The sequence below is a fragment of the Oncorhynchus keta genome, chromosome 10, assembly GCF_023373465.1.
Source record: "Oncorhynchus keta strain PuntledgeMale-10-30-2019 chromosome 10, Oket_V2, whole genome shotgun sequence".
Lineage (NCBI taxonomy): Eukaryota > Metazoa > Chordata > Actinopteri > Salmoniformes > Salmonidae > Oncorhynchus > Oncorhynchus keta.
Window position 1 is genome coordinate 61,367,906 of NC_068430.1, and position 14,925 is coordinate 61,382,830.

General features: G+C 42.2%; 1 protein-coding gene across 4 annotated transcripts in view; it reads left to right on the top strand.

Annotated features, from left to right (window-relative positions):
* The window catches only part of LOC118389126 (signal-induced proliferation-associated 1-like protein 2), a 101,887-nt gene that overhangs the window by 54,980 nt on the left and 31,982 nt on the right, over nucleotides 1–14,925 (top strand). For all 4 annotated transcript variants that reach the window (XM_052527430.1, XM_052527433.1, XM_052527432.1 and 1 more), the window contains exons 6-9: nucleotides 461–564; nucleotides 4,032–4,189; nucleotides 9,337–9,916; nucleotides 11,351–11,625. In XM_052527430.1, coding sequence (XP_052383390.1) covers nucleotides 461–564; nucleotides 4,032–4,189; nucleotides 9,337–9,916; nucleotides 11,351–11,625 — 1,117 coding nt within the window. The remainder of the gene's footprint in view (nucleotides 1–460; nucleotides 565–4,031; nucleotides 4,190–9,336; nucleotides 9,917–11,350; nucleotides 11,626–14,925) is intronic.

Consider the following 14,925-nt stretch of genomic DNA (forward strand, 5'->3'; position numbering starts at 1 on the left):
GCTGTGTCAGTCTGTCTATCCTGATTCCTGGAAATGACACGCAATCTGCCCAGTTTTCATGTAAAGCCACCATACAGGAACAATGGCCAGTGTCGTTTCCGAGCTCTGGGGAAAGCTCTGGCCATTTAGAAATACCCAGAAACAGACTGGCCATAGGGCATTTCAGGCAAATGCAAGATTGCCTGATCTGTCTTAAAAATAATTTGTGCAGTGTTATTGTTATTTGACTAATAATGGGGGACCTCAAGGAAACGAATGGTCCAGAGTGTTGGAAATGCCCATTTCTGGTCCCAGTCCGTCCCTGGAAATACCACAGGATTATTATTGCTGTATTCAATGATCTTATTGCAGATCATGTAATTAGATATTTTTTTTCTCCAGAGCCTACAATATTACATTATTTTAAATTCTGTTTAGAATGTCTCTGCTCTGACCTAAATTCTTTGTTTGGGTGTTACAGCGGATTCCACTGGAACACATTCTCTCTACACTACTTACAAAGACTATGAGCTGATGTTCCACGTGTCCACATTGCTCCCCTACACCCCCAACAACAGACAACAGGTGAGTGGACACTGGAAGTCTATGGGTACCTGCTAGCATGCTAGTAGATACCGCAGACTTCCAGTCATTGGGCTAACGCTACCTCCAACTTCCTTCATACTGGACACCGATGCGTAAAATGTCTATGCACTAGTACATCTGACTCTGGGGAAGTAGATAAAGGGCCTCATTGCCAACATCTGAAAGTATCCCTTTAAAGCAGCACTAGTCAATCTGTGTCCACCCGCAGTGGACACCCAACATTTGTGTAAGTAAACTGAGAGATTGGTCTTGGCAAACGTCACTGCCACAGGTATTTGAATATTGCTGTAACTGCCCTTAAAGCCAGATTTAGGAGTGCCACTTCAGAGGTGCTATTGAACACTGATAATAAACACAAAGATCTAGTAGGTCAGATTTTCAAAACATTAAAGGCTGAATCCTGACTGGAGATGTGCACATAAACAGTGCTGGAAAAAGTACTCCATTTTCATACTTGAGGAAAAAGTAAAGATGCCTTAATAGAAAATTACTCAAGTAAAAGTGGAAGTCACCCAGTAAAATACTACTTGAGTAAAAGTATTTGGTATTAAAAATATCTAAGTATCAAAGTAAATGTAATTGCTAAAATATACTTAAGTATCAAATGTAAAAATTTGACATTTTCTTGTTATTTTATTTACGGAAAGCCAGGGGCACACTCATTTACAAATTAAGCATGTGTGTTTAGTGAGTCTGCCAAGATCAGAGGCAGTAGGGATGACCATTGATGTTCTTGATAAGCACCTGAATTGGTCCATTTTCCTGTCCTGGTAAGCATTCAAAATGTAACGAGTACTTTTGGGTGCCAGGGAAAAATGTGTGGAGTAAAAAGTACATTATTTACTTTCGGAATTTAGTGAAGTAAAACTTATAAATAAAAGTCAAAAATATAAATGGTTCAGTACAGATACCCCACAAAAGTACTTAAGTTGTACTTGAAAGTACTTTACACCACTGCACATAACCCTCGAGTCAATTTCCGCTGCCCCGGTCAGATGAAACCAAAATAAAAACACCCCCATCAAATCGGTCTGTTTTAAGATAGTTGTACCTGTTTTATTGCATGGGCTGCGTCTCAATCCACCACATCCACTAGTGGTGGCCTTCCACATGTACAGTGGAAGGTGGTTGAGCTTGTCAGACCAAACAAATTGGGTTAAAAATGTGCAAAAATAATAAACTTTTTTATTTTTTATTTATTTTACTATCTGCTTTCCCATGTATGAATCAGTTATCAATGTGTTTCTATGGGCTTAAGTGCCGTAATGCTTTAATAGTTGGGGGGGATAGATAAAGGGGTTCTAAAATTCAACATCAAATAGCTAAATGATCCTTGCTATGACCATCTTAAAACAATTACATATGTTAGCGTAGTAACCCCCCCCAGAAACTCAAGTCAAGCGAGAGAAGAATTGTGCTGCTCTGAAAAATGTATATTTTTCTCACTGACGTCAATGACTCTAACTGCAACCCTTTTTTATCATCATTATAGTGATCATTATCATGAACATTCCTTATAGTTTCTACCCATTTGCTACAACTGGTAGCTTTCCATGTTGATCCTTTAGTCACAATCTGCTCTCCAATATTAGGAATTGGCACTCATCATTTCGGAGTCGTGCATAATTTCCCCCAGTCAGTGACTTGTTAATTGGAAATGCTATTGCTGGAGATGTTGCCACGACAACAATTTCGCATGCACTCCTCAATTAAATTCTCCACTCTGCTTGGTGTCTGAATATGCCTGGGTGGGTCTTTCTATCTAGACCATAGCAACATGGTCTATAAATGAATTGTCATGTGCACCATGTTGATTCTATTTGCTTTGCAGTTGTAAGCAGTATTTTACGTAAAGCTCTTGGGAACAGCATTCAGATTACAGATCAACCGATTTAGATTTTTTTTTTTTTTTTTTTTACATATATATACATTGGTGCAAAAAAGTATTTAGTCAGCCACCAATTGTGCAACTTCTCCCACTTAAAAAGGTGAGAGGCCTGCAATTTTCATCATAGGTACACTTCAACTATGACAGACAAAATGAGAAAAAAATCCAGAAAATCACTTTGTAGGATTTTTAATTAATTTATTTGCAAATTATGGTGGGAGAACTTGCACAATTGGTGGCTGACTAAATACTTTTTTCCCCCACTGTATATGACACAATTTCTCTAGTTAATATTGCCTGCTCACATGAATTTCTTTGAACTAAATATGCAGGTTTCAAAAATATACTTGTGTATGGATTTTAAGAAAGGCATTGATGTTTATGGTTAGGTACATTCGTGCAACGATTGTGCTTTTTTCGCGAATGCACTTAAATAATCCCCAGTTTGGCGAAGTAGGCTGTGATTCAATGATAAATTAACAGGCACCACATTGATTATATGCACGCAGGACAAGCTAGCTAACCTTGTAATATCATCAACCATGTGTAGGTAACTAGTGATTATTTGAAGAGTGTTTTATGTAAGATACGTTTAATGCTACCTAGCAACATACCTTGGCTCCTTGCTGCACTTGTGTAACAGGTGGTTAGCCTGCCACGCAGTTTCCTAGTGGAATGCAATGTAATCGGCGTCTAAAAAGGCTGATTACCGATTGTCATGAAAACTTGAAATCGGCCCTAATTAATCGGTCGACCTCTAATTCAATTCACTGTTTTTTTAAATTAATGGACTATTCTGGAGGTCTAAAATTCAGTTACAGCAATAAAGATTTTCGGCCATCTTTAAACTGTGCCACTCTGCAGAGTATGTCCAGGAATCAGGACTGACAAACTGCCCCGCGTTCATAGAAATCCACCTATACCGGGCCAGTGTCCTTTCTAAGCGCGTTAGGGAAATTTGAATGGGCCAAATGTCTTGTGCATCGCATGTGTCTTGGGCCTTGATTATCAGGATTATCAGGATTTGAAGTTTCATTCCTCCCCTGGGATCCCATTTGATTTCTGAGATTAGCTGTAAGCCCCCAAGGTCTGCAAAGGCTCTGCCACTACTTGAGCCCCTTGATCCGGCCTATTCCACCCCTCATCCTGTTTGTTTACCACCTACCCTACACCAAGGGACTTAACAGACATCAGGAGGCCATAGTCTGTTATCGCCCTGTTAGGAACCTCTGGACCCTAGCCACTGCCTTTAACACTTCTGTTGATTGGCAAGGATATGAGAGGTGTAAGCAATATGACAGCATTATAGCTCCCACATGCCCTCTGATAGACTCCAAATAAACAGGTTGTACTGTCCTCCATATCCTTTCCTTGACCACTTAACAGCTTGACTCGTGATAAAGAATTGGATATATCTCTTTCGCGTACCATGTAGGTCTTTTTTAGGCCTTTTGAGACCATTGAGACACTGTCATAGTCTCTCATGTACTGTAAGGGCATTTACATTTCTGAATTCTAATGTGCTTTTTCTTTTCCGTTTCCTTTTCTTGCCATTTAGCTACTGAGGAAGAGACACATTGGAAATGACATTGTCACCGTCATCTTCCAGGAACCTGGTGCTCTTCCCTTCACTCCCCAAAACATTCGCTCGCACTTCCAGCACGTGTTCATCATCGTCAAAGTCCACAACCCTTGCACAGAAAATGTTTGCTACAGGTGAGCAAAGCAGACCGCCGATACTTCTAAAACATTTGGCGTGAGAGATGTGGAGAGCTGGTTTAAATTAACTTGCATTTATTCAATCATTCATGTACCTAAGGGCCCAATTTCAATAAGGCTGGAATCCAATCATTACAAGAGTCAATCATTCAGAAGTGCCTCTTTAATGATTGTTGAATCAAGTGTCAACTCCCTCCATTGCTAACATTCAGTCCCTGGACAATAAATTAGACAAGCTTAGGGCGAGGATCTCCTTCCAGATAGACATCAGGGACTGTAACATAGCTATGATTCTGTAAAAAAAACACTATCTGTGGACATACTGTCCATGTCCATTTAGCTAGCAGGGTTCTCGGTCTATCGCACAGACAGGAAGAAAAAATGATTCAGGAAAAATAAAACAAGTTTCATGATTAACAACTGTGTGATTGTGGTAAAGTTCTCCCAATCAGGAATACCACATTACCTCCCAAAATAATTTTCTTCGGTCATCGTCACTGCCGTGTATATTCCCACCCAAGTCGACACTCAGGGTACTACACTTTTCTATGTGCAACCTGGAAACCGCTTATTCTGAGGCCGCATTTATTGTAGCTGGGGACTTTTAATAAAGGAAATCTGAGGAAAACGCTACAGAAATTATATCAACACATCTCCTGTGATACATGCGCAACACGGACCGTGGATCATTGCTACTCTCCCTTTTTTAGGCTATGCAAAACAGGATCAGGAAGCTCCTGTGGTATGGACTGCTCAATGTTGGTCTGACCAATTGAAATCTATGCTTCAAGTTTGTTTTTGATCACGCGGAACTGGAAATATTCTGGTTCGCCTCTGAGAACAGTATTTACTTACACACTGACTTGGAGAATGGGTTAATAAGCAAGTGCATAGAGGATGTTGTTCCCACTGTGACGATTAGAACTCGTCCAAACCAAAAACCGTGGATTTATTGCAGCATTCACAAAACTGAAAGCGCGAACCTTCGCATTTAACCATGGCAAGGTGACTGGGAACATGGATGTGTACAAGCAGACGACCTCAGTAACACAATCAAGAGGCAAAACAACGGTACACAGTGGATTTGCATTAAACGTCTCAGACATGATCCATATGTGACAGGGACTCCAGACAATCACCGATTTATGAAGGGAAAACCAGACACGCCGCGGACATCCACGCCTCGCTCCTGGACGAGCTAAACACCATCACCTGCTTCGAGGAAAACTACATCGAGCCACCAACGCACACGGGGACTCTGCTTTCGTTCTCTGTGGCCGAAATGAGTAAGTCATTTAAGAGTGTTAAACCTCGCAAGACTGCAGGGCCACGTCCTCAAAGCATGTGCAGACCAGCTGGCTGAAGTGTTTACGGATGTATTTCGTCTCCATATCCCAGTCTGTTGTTCCCACTTGCATCAAGATGTCCACCATTGTTACTGTACCAAAGAAAGTGAAGGTAAATTACTATCGCCCCTTGCACTCACTTCTGTCATCATTCTTTAAGAGGCTAGTTAAGGATCATATCTCACCTACATTACCTGAAACCCAGACCCACTACAATTCACATATCGCTTCAACAGACCCCGGGTGATTGCCATTGCACTGCACCCTGCCCAATCCTACCTGAACAAGATAAATACCTACAGTACCAGTCAAAAGTTTGAACACACCTACTCATTCCAGGGTTTTTCTTTATTTTTACTATTTTCTACATTGTAGAATAATAGTGAAGATATCAAAACTTTGAAATAACACACATGGAATCATGTAGTAACCAAAAAAGTTTCAAAAATTGAAATATTTGTTTATATTTGAGAATCTTCAAGGTAGCAACCCTTTGCCTTGATGACAGCTTTGCACACTCTAGACATTCTCTCAACAAGCTTCATGATGTAGTCACCTGGAATGCGTTTCAATTAACAGGTGTGCCTTGTTAAAAGTGAATTTGTGGAATTTCTTTCCTTAATGCGTTAGAGCCGATCAGTTGAGTTGTGACAAGGTAGAGGGAGTATACAGAAGAAGGCCCTATTCTTGCCAGATCATTACTTTAAAACAATGAGGTCAGTCAATCCGGAAAATCTTAAGAACTTTGAACGTTTCTTCAAGTGCAGTCGCAAAAACCGTCAAGCGCTATGATGAAGCTGGCTCTCATGACGACCGCCACAGGAAAGGAAGACCCAGTGTTACCCCTGCTGCAGAGGATAAGTTCATTAGAGTTACCCCCCCTCCGAAATTGCTGCCCAAATAAATGCATCAGAGTTCAAGTAGCAGACACATCTCAACATCAACTGTTCAGAGGAGACTGTGTGAATCAGGCCTTCGTGGTCGAAATGCTGCAAAGAATCCACTACTAAAGGACACCAATAAGAGACTTGCTTGGGCCAAGAAAGATTACTTTTGAAGAATCTTAAATATATTTTGATTTGTTTAACACCTTTTTTGGCTACTACATGATTCCATGTGTTATTTCATAGTTTTGATGTCTTCACTATTATTCTAATAGTAAAAATCAAGGGAAACCCTTGAATAAGTTGGTGTGTCCAAACTTTTGACTGGTACTGAAGGGTCTGAACCCTTCCCTGTGCAACTCGGTCCTGGACTTCCTGACGGGCCGACCCCAAGTGGTAAGGGTAGGCAACAAAACCTCCGCCACACTGATCTTCAACACAGGGGCTTCACAGGAGTGTGCTCAGCCCAAGGACCTCAGCCACCCGAGCCACAGCCTGTTCAACCCGCTACCATTTTGAAGGCAGCTGGGCCCGAGAAACTGAGAAACAGCTTCTATATCCAGGCCTCAGTTCCCTGCCCTGAACCTTATTCACTGTTTTAGTCGGCTACCATGTGGTACTCTACCCTGCGCCTTATGTACATAGTCATTGAACACTAGTCACTTTAATAATGTTCACATACTGTTTAACCACTTTATATTTATAGCACATTCGGAAAGTTTTCAGACCCCTTGACTTTTCCCACATTTTGTTAAGTTACAGCCTTATTCTAGAATTGATCAAATTAATTGTTTTCATGAATCTACACACAATAACCCATAATGACAAAGCGAAAACAGGTTTTTAGGAATCTTTGCAAATAAAAAATTAATAAAAACAGATGCCTTATTTATGTAAGTATTTAGCCCCTTTGCTATGAGATACAAAATTGAGCTCAGGTGCACCCTGTTTCCATTGATCATCCTTGACGTTTCTACAACTTGATTGGAGTCCACCTGTGGCAAATTCAATTGTTTGACCATGATTTGGAGAAGGTGCACACCTGTCTGTATAAGGTCCCACAGTTGACAGTGCATGTCAGAGCAAAAAACAAGCAATGAAGCTGAAGAAATTGTCCGTAGAGCTCCAAGACAGGACTGTGTCGAGGTACAAAAAAGAATTCTGCAGCATTGAAGGTCCCCAAGAACAATGCCCTCCATCATTCTTAAACGGAAGAAGTTTGGAACCACCAAGACTCTTCCTAGAGCTGGCTGCCCAGCCAAACTGAGTAATTGGGGGAGAAAGGCTTTGGTCAGGGAGGTGACCAAGAACCCAATGGTCACTCTGACAGAGCTCCAGAGATCCTCTGTGGGGATGGGAGAACTGGTAGTGACCAGACAGAAGCCACTCCTCAGTAAAAGGCACATGACAGCCCACTTTGAGTTTGCCAAAAGGCATCTAAATGAGAAACAAGATTCTCTGGTCTGATGAAACCAAGATTGAACTATTTGGCCTGAATGCCAAGCGTCACATCTGGAAGAAACCTGGTACCATCCCTTCAGTGAAGCATGGTGGTGGCAGCATCATGCTGTGGAGAGGTTTTCAGGGACTGGGAGACTAGTCAGGATTGAGGGAAAGATGAATGATGCAAACTACAGAGAGATCCTTGATGAAAACCTTCTCCGGAGTGCTCAGGACCTCAGACTGGGGGCTAAGATTCACCTTCCAATAGGACAATGACCCTAAGCACACAGCTAAGAAAATGCAGGAGTGGCTTCGGGACAAGTCTCAATGTCCTTGAGTGACCCAGCCAGAGCCCGGACTTGAACATGATCGAACATCTCTGGAATTACCTGAAAATAGCTGTGCAGCGACGCTCCCCATCCAACCTGACGAGCTTGAGAGGATCTGCAGAGAAGAATGGGAGAAACTCCCCAAATACAGGTGTGCAAAGCTTGTAGCTTCAAACCCAAGACTTGAAGCTGTAATTGCAGAAAAGAGAAAAGGGTCTGAATACCTATGTAAACATAATAGATGTTTTTTTATACTTTTAATCAATAAATAAAAATGTCAACCTGTCATTATGGGGTATTATGTGTAGATTGATGAGTGAAAAATAAGGCTGTAATGTAACAAAGTGGGAAAAGTCTAGGGGTCTGAATACTTTCCGAATTCACTTTATATACTGAATTCTAGTCATGGCTCAACCTGTATACCTACTGCTGTACAATACTGTCTGTACTGACTTTTACATATCAATATATGTATGTGAGTATATATATTCCAGTCTCTTGACATTGCTAGTTTTTTTTCTTGATTGTGTATTTTACGATTTTGTATTGCTAGCTATTACTGCCCTGTTGGAGCTAGAAACACAAGCATTTTGCTGCACCTGTTATAAATCAAAACATATTTGGAGATGTTATTTTTGATTTGTATATGTTGCTGTCCAATTTCAAAGAAACTACTTAAATTCCACTACAATGATTTCCGGCCCTTACTGTTAGCGGACCTGAGTCTTGAATCAGAATTCTGATCATACAGAATCATCAGTTGCTTGTCACTACCAACACCACTGTGAGAGTTGAAAGGACCTCTATTTGTTTAAACTGATACCACACCTCTATTTATAATAGAGCATTGTAAAAATATGCTAATGTAGTCCATTATATTCACGCAATGCAACAGCACTTCAGCTATCTAATATGACGTACGGTTGGTTGTGAAACCACTTGTTCTGCTCTTGTAATTTCGGATTAGCAGAACAACAGTTTGGAGCCTTTCCATTTCCAGGGAGTGGCCGTAATGGCTGAAATTCAAAATCCCCCAACAGATCTCTCTCAAATGTATTGTTATGACCTATTTGTGTTACTTAGAAAAGATTATGATGCAAAATGACAGAGCGATTAAAATGGCTGTTTTTCTTTGTTTTTAGTGTGGCGGTCACCAGATCTAAAGACGTGCCCGCCTTCGGTCCTCCTATCCCCCAGGGGGTGTTCTTCCCAAAGTCGGCCATGTTCCGGGACTTCCTCCTGGCCAAGATGATGAACGGCGAGAATGCAGTGCATAAGTCGGACAAGTTCCGCGCCATGGCCATGCGCACGCGCCAAGAGTACCTGAAGGATTTGGCAGAGAACTTTGTAAGCGCCACCCCCGTGGACTCTTCGGCGGCCAAGTTCAGCTTCATCTCGTTGGGTGTCAAGAAGAAGGAGCGCAGCCGACCCCGGCGCAACGCCCACCTCCAGAGCTACGGTGCGGTCACTTGGGCCGTGGTGGCCCGGGACTTTGGCCAGTCAGCAGACATTGGCTGCCTGCTGGCCGTCTCCAATGAGTTTGTGGTGCTGATCGAAGAGGCGTCCAAGGAGGTGGTGTTCAACTGCTACTGCCGCGATGTCCTCGGTTGGAGCTCAACATCCGGGAGCGTCCGGCTTTTCTACGAGCGAGGCGAGTGTGTGGTGTTCTCCACGCAGGAAGGATGCTGGGACGACGTCCGGGAGATCATGCAGAGGTTGGAGGTAAGAAGGTTGTGTGGGAGGCTAAAAGACAACATAATTCAGTGCTACACATCCTGTACACAGATTAAGCCTAATCCTGGACTAAAAAGCATTTTCAATTAAGATTTTCCATTGAGCTTTTTAGTCAAGGCTTAATTTGTGTCCGGGAAACCACGCCTCAAAGTTTAAACCAGGGGTCGTCAATCGGACCCACAAGGAACATATCTGATTCAACTTCTCCAAGTATTTACTGAAGACTAGGTTTAGTTGATCACTTAGTTTTGTTACTGCTTGGCTGTACCCACACAGGCCCAGAGAAGATTGGCCACCTCTGCCTGAGACATAAGTATCATAAGACACTTGTACCTCAGTATTTGGCTGCGTTTTGACAGGCATCCCAATTCAGATTTTTTTTCTTCTCCTAACTAATTGGTATTTTGACCAGTCAGATCAGCCCTGTGAAAGATCTGATGTGAAAAGATCTTGTTAAGCTAAATAGTTTACTATGGGTGAACACTGCAGTGAGGTGATTACTCAAGTCCTGGGAGCCCAAGTCACAGCAGATTAGTCAGCAGGTCAGCAGATGTCCCCCATTTACCTCAGCCTCACAACAATATGTTTGTTGTTAAAAGTTACTGTTCTTGAATCACTGGTGGTAATTAAGGCCTGCCGGGGCGTGTACTTTCCTCCTGTTTTTTTCCCACGAATTGATTGAGTCATTTGATTGATAATTGTATTATTTAGGGGGAGACGAGAGGTCGTATGGGGTCGGGTGTCCCTGAGCTCTCTGTCCCAAGCCCTTTTAATTTTGGTTAAATGGGATTATCCAAAGGTGTCTAAAGCCTCTGCTAGGGTTGTCACAATACCATTCATCTCAGATGCCCAGGCTTTAAGATGCTAGAACAGGGTGAAGAACTGGGGAGTCTGGATGAAAAATAGTGACACGTTGCCACTCCAAACAGAGCTGGTGTCTTTTAACCTTTTGTTTTGTGACGACCCTAATCTTCGCAGAGCTTGACATTGTGAGATTGGCTGGTTTATTCTGAAATTATGTAGTTATTTCTCCTATTGTTGGCAAACTTTTTTTGTCAAATCCCGCAAATGTTTCCTGCACTTCAAGAGGGCAGCTCAGGCCACATTTGGACTATATTTTGTTTTTGTTGCCAAGTTTGATTGAATGGAGCCCTTAGTCTTTTCAACCAAGTTTATAATGGAAAGGGATAATAATTTAAGTTCTCATCAGCTTCAGTGCTGTTAAGGTTTTGTATATGTGTGGATTAGGTCAAACTACAACCTCACGGAGAGGTAGTAATTAGCAACTTTAACTGGGGGAAAGGTTGGCCTTATAAGGTAATGCTCATAACTTTTCAAAACAGTTGCCAACATGGATAAACCCTAATAAAGCCATTAGATCAAAGTAGGCTGAAATTTACTCTCTTGGTCATGTCGCCCTAGATTGTCACCCGGGGCTGCGAGACCGTGGAGATGACCCTTCGGCGGAACGGTTTGGGCCAGCTGGGATTCCACGTCAACTTCGAGGGTGTGGTGGCAGACGTGGAGCCCTTCGGCTTCGCCTGGCAGGTGGGTCTCCGTCCGGGCAGCCGGCTGATGGAGATCTGCAAGGTGGCCGTGGCCACACTGTCCCACGAGCAGATGATCGACCTGCTGCGCACGTCCAACACGGTCAGTGTGGTCATCGTCCAGCCCCATGAGGACGGCACACCCAGGAGGTAGCTTAAACACCACTTCCTCCTTCTTTGTACTTAACTAAGCTAAATTGCTCTTAAAACAACGCTTGGGACAGATGTTTTTGTATTTTTTCACTGAACAAAAATGTAAGTGCTAAAATGCAACAATTTCAACGATTTTACTGTGTAACAGTTTATATAAGGAAATCGGTAAATTGAAATAAATTCACTAGGCCCTAATGTATGGATTTCACATGACTAGGCACGGACGCAGCTATGGGTGGGCACGGGACTTGGGAACCTGGCCCAGCCAATCAGAATGAGTTTTTCCCCACAAAAGGGCCTTATTATAGACATAAATGCTCCTTCGTTTCATCAGCTGTCAGAGTGGCTGGTCTCAAACAATCCCGCAGGTAAAGAAGATGGATGTGGTGGTCCTGGACTAGTGTGATTATACGTGGTCTGTGATTGTGAGGCAACAGCTCTGGTGGACATTCCTACAGTCATCATTCCAATTGTACACTCCCTCAACTTGAGACATCTGTGGCATTGTGTTGTGTTGTGAACTGCACATTTTTAGAGTGGCCTTTTATTGTCCCCAGCACAAGGTGCACCTGTGTAATGATCATGCTGTTTAATCAGCTTCTTGACATGCCACATCTGTCAAGTGGATGGATTATCTTGGCAAAGGAGAAATGCTCACTAACAGGGATGTAAATTAGGAATGCACAATATATCGGTGAGCATATCGGAATCGGCCGATATTAGCTAAAAATGCCAACATCGGTGTTAAGCTAGACATCAAGCCAATGTGCAAAACCGATGTCAAAGCTGACGTGCATACGTATATAACGTAAGTAGATGACGTAATGACGCCACGAAAATACAGCGCTACACAGAACAAAAGCAGAAAAATACTAAGTGCACACTTCCAACAACTAAACAAGTTCAAGTTGAGCAGTCATTTGAAAGAGTAAGAAAATTTCAGCGAGACAACTCAAAGGCAAAATCCATTAAAGCCAAGATAATGGATCTCATTATGCTACTTGCTATGGATGTCACAATTGACATTTGGATCAGCGATGTCAGTCCCATGAGCATGCTGAGTCTGACAGCACAATGGGCCAACCAGGATGTCGTACTGTGGAAAGCTGTATTGCATGCTCAAGAGTGTGCTGGTTCTCATACCGCTACTGCCATTTCAATGGCATTTGAGAACATGTTTGAAACTTGGAAACATTAACAAACTCATATCGCCACTCGAGAAATAAGCTCATCTGCGTTTGCAGCAGACATGATACCCTCTGTCATGGCATTGAAACGCCTGCTCAACAGAACTGTACAAAATGTACAAAAGTACTCGAGGCTGTGAATAAGCGATTCGGTGGTATTGTCTCTGAGCTTCTTTACTGTGTCGCAACCATGCTCAATGCTATGTACAAGGACCGCTACTTCGATGCAGACATGAAACAGGGTTTACGTGAAATGTTACATACACAGCTGGACAAGATAGAAATGGACACAGTGACAGTGCCCACAGAGGAAGAGATCATGGACGGACAGAGAGCTGAAACTTCACTGCTTGACATGTATGATGAAATCCTGGTTGAGAATGAAACGACTGAACAAATGTACAATGAAACAGCACAGCAAGTAAGTGAAAGAAATAGGTTTGGATTATGTTTTACTGGTAATGGGGACATACTTAAATTCCACCAAAATATATTTTTGTTATGCGTGTCTGTGTGCAAACTTTTATTTAAAGTCAGTTAAGAAAAATTATTATTTACAATGACAGCCTACCCCGGCCAAACCCAGATGACGCTGGGCCAATTATGTGCCGCCCTATGGGGCTCCCAATCACGGCCGGATGTGATACATCCTGGATTCGAACCAGGGACTGTAGTGACTCCTCTTGCACTGAGATGCAGTGTCGTAGACCTGTGTGTGTGTGTGTAACTATTTAACTCTACTAGAATGCATAAAAGGCCACAAAACGACATGTCGGGACATGTTAGCCGTCGCATCAATCAAGTTATGATGGCACTGCCGTACTCAGTGTTCAGGTCACCGATTGAGCACGTTTGGGATGCTCTGGATCGATGTATATGACAGCTTGTTCCAGTTCCTGCCAATATCCAGCAACTTCACACAGCCATTGAAGAGGAGTGGGACCGCATTCCACAGGCCACAATCAACAGCATGATCAACTCAATGTGAAGGAGATGTTGCACTGCATGATGCAAACTCATCAGATACTGACTGGTTTTCTGATCCACGCACCTACCTTTTTTTAAGGTACCTTTGAACAACAGATTCATATCTGTATTCCCAGTCATGTGAAATCCATAGATTAGGGCATAATGAATTTATTTCAGTTGACCGATTTTGTATTAATTTATTTTCTTTATGTGAACTGTAACTGTAAAAGTAAAATCTTTGACATTGTTGCATTTGTATTTTTGTTCAGTGTAGGTAGCGCATTACTTTTGTCTAGAGCCCTATGGACCTGTGCCATTTGAGACTGGGCCAACATGTATGAATCAAGACCGGGTTTTCGTGCTGTGCCATTTTTTGGGGGGACATTCCAAGGTAGTCGTTGGGTTGGTTGGTGAACTGTTGTGTTGAGAACTTGAGACTTGCCAAATCATGTTTTAACAGGAATCAAGCAGGGTGAAAGAACATTATCCATAGGAACATTTCTGGGATCTTTTATTTTAGCTCATTAAACATGGGACCAACACTTTACATGTTGTGTTTATATTTTTGTTCAGAATAGGAAAATAGGATGCATTTTGGGACCCAGACTTTTGGGACTTGGCTAGTTCAAAGCTAATGATCTCTGTAGTCATGACCTAATGGGCTTGTTAAATTAATCAATGTTGTCTATTAATGTTGTGTTTTGTGTGGACCCCTGGAAGAGGAGCTGCGGCTTTCGCAACCGCTAATGGGGATCCAAATAAAATACTAATACCACTGTTATTGATCAATCGGCTGTTATCAATGTTATCAATCGGCCACAGGCTTAGTCAATGCAGCTCATATCCATCCGCAACTGTTTAACATATTTAACTGTAGCAAAGTAGCTGTAAATTGGGATGAATTTGGACACAAGTTAACAGCGACTGGTCCCAAATGCAATGGGAGATTGCACTCAGAATATTGGGTAAATACTGTATTCTGACATTTAAATCAAGCAAGAAAGAGGTGGAACGAGGCTATACCAGTTTGGAAATGGACGTATCAATTAGTGAGGTTTGTGGAAAAATGTAACGGGCATTGAAAAATCTCAAAAAACCTAACTCTTAAAATGCAGTCCATCTGCCAAATCTCAAATTAAAT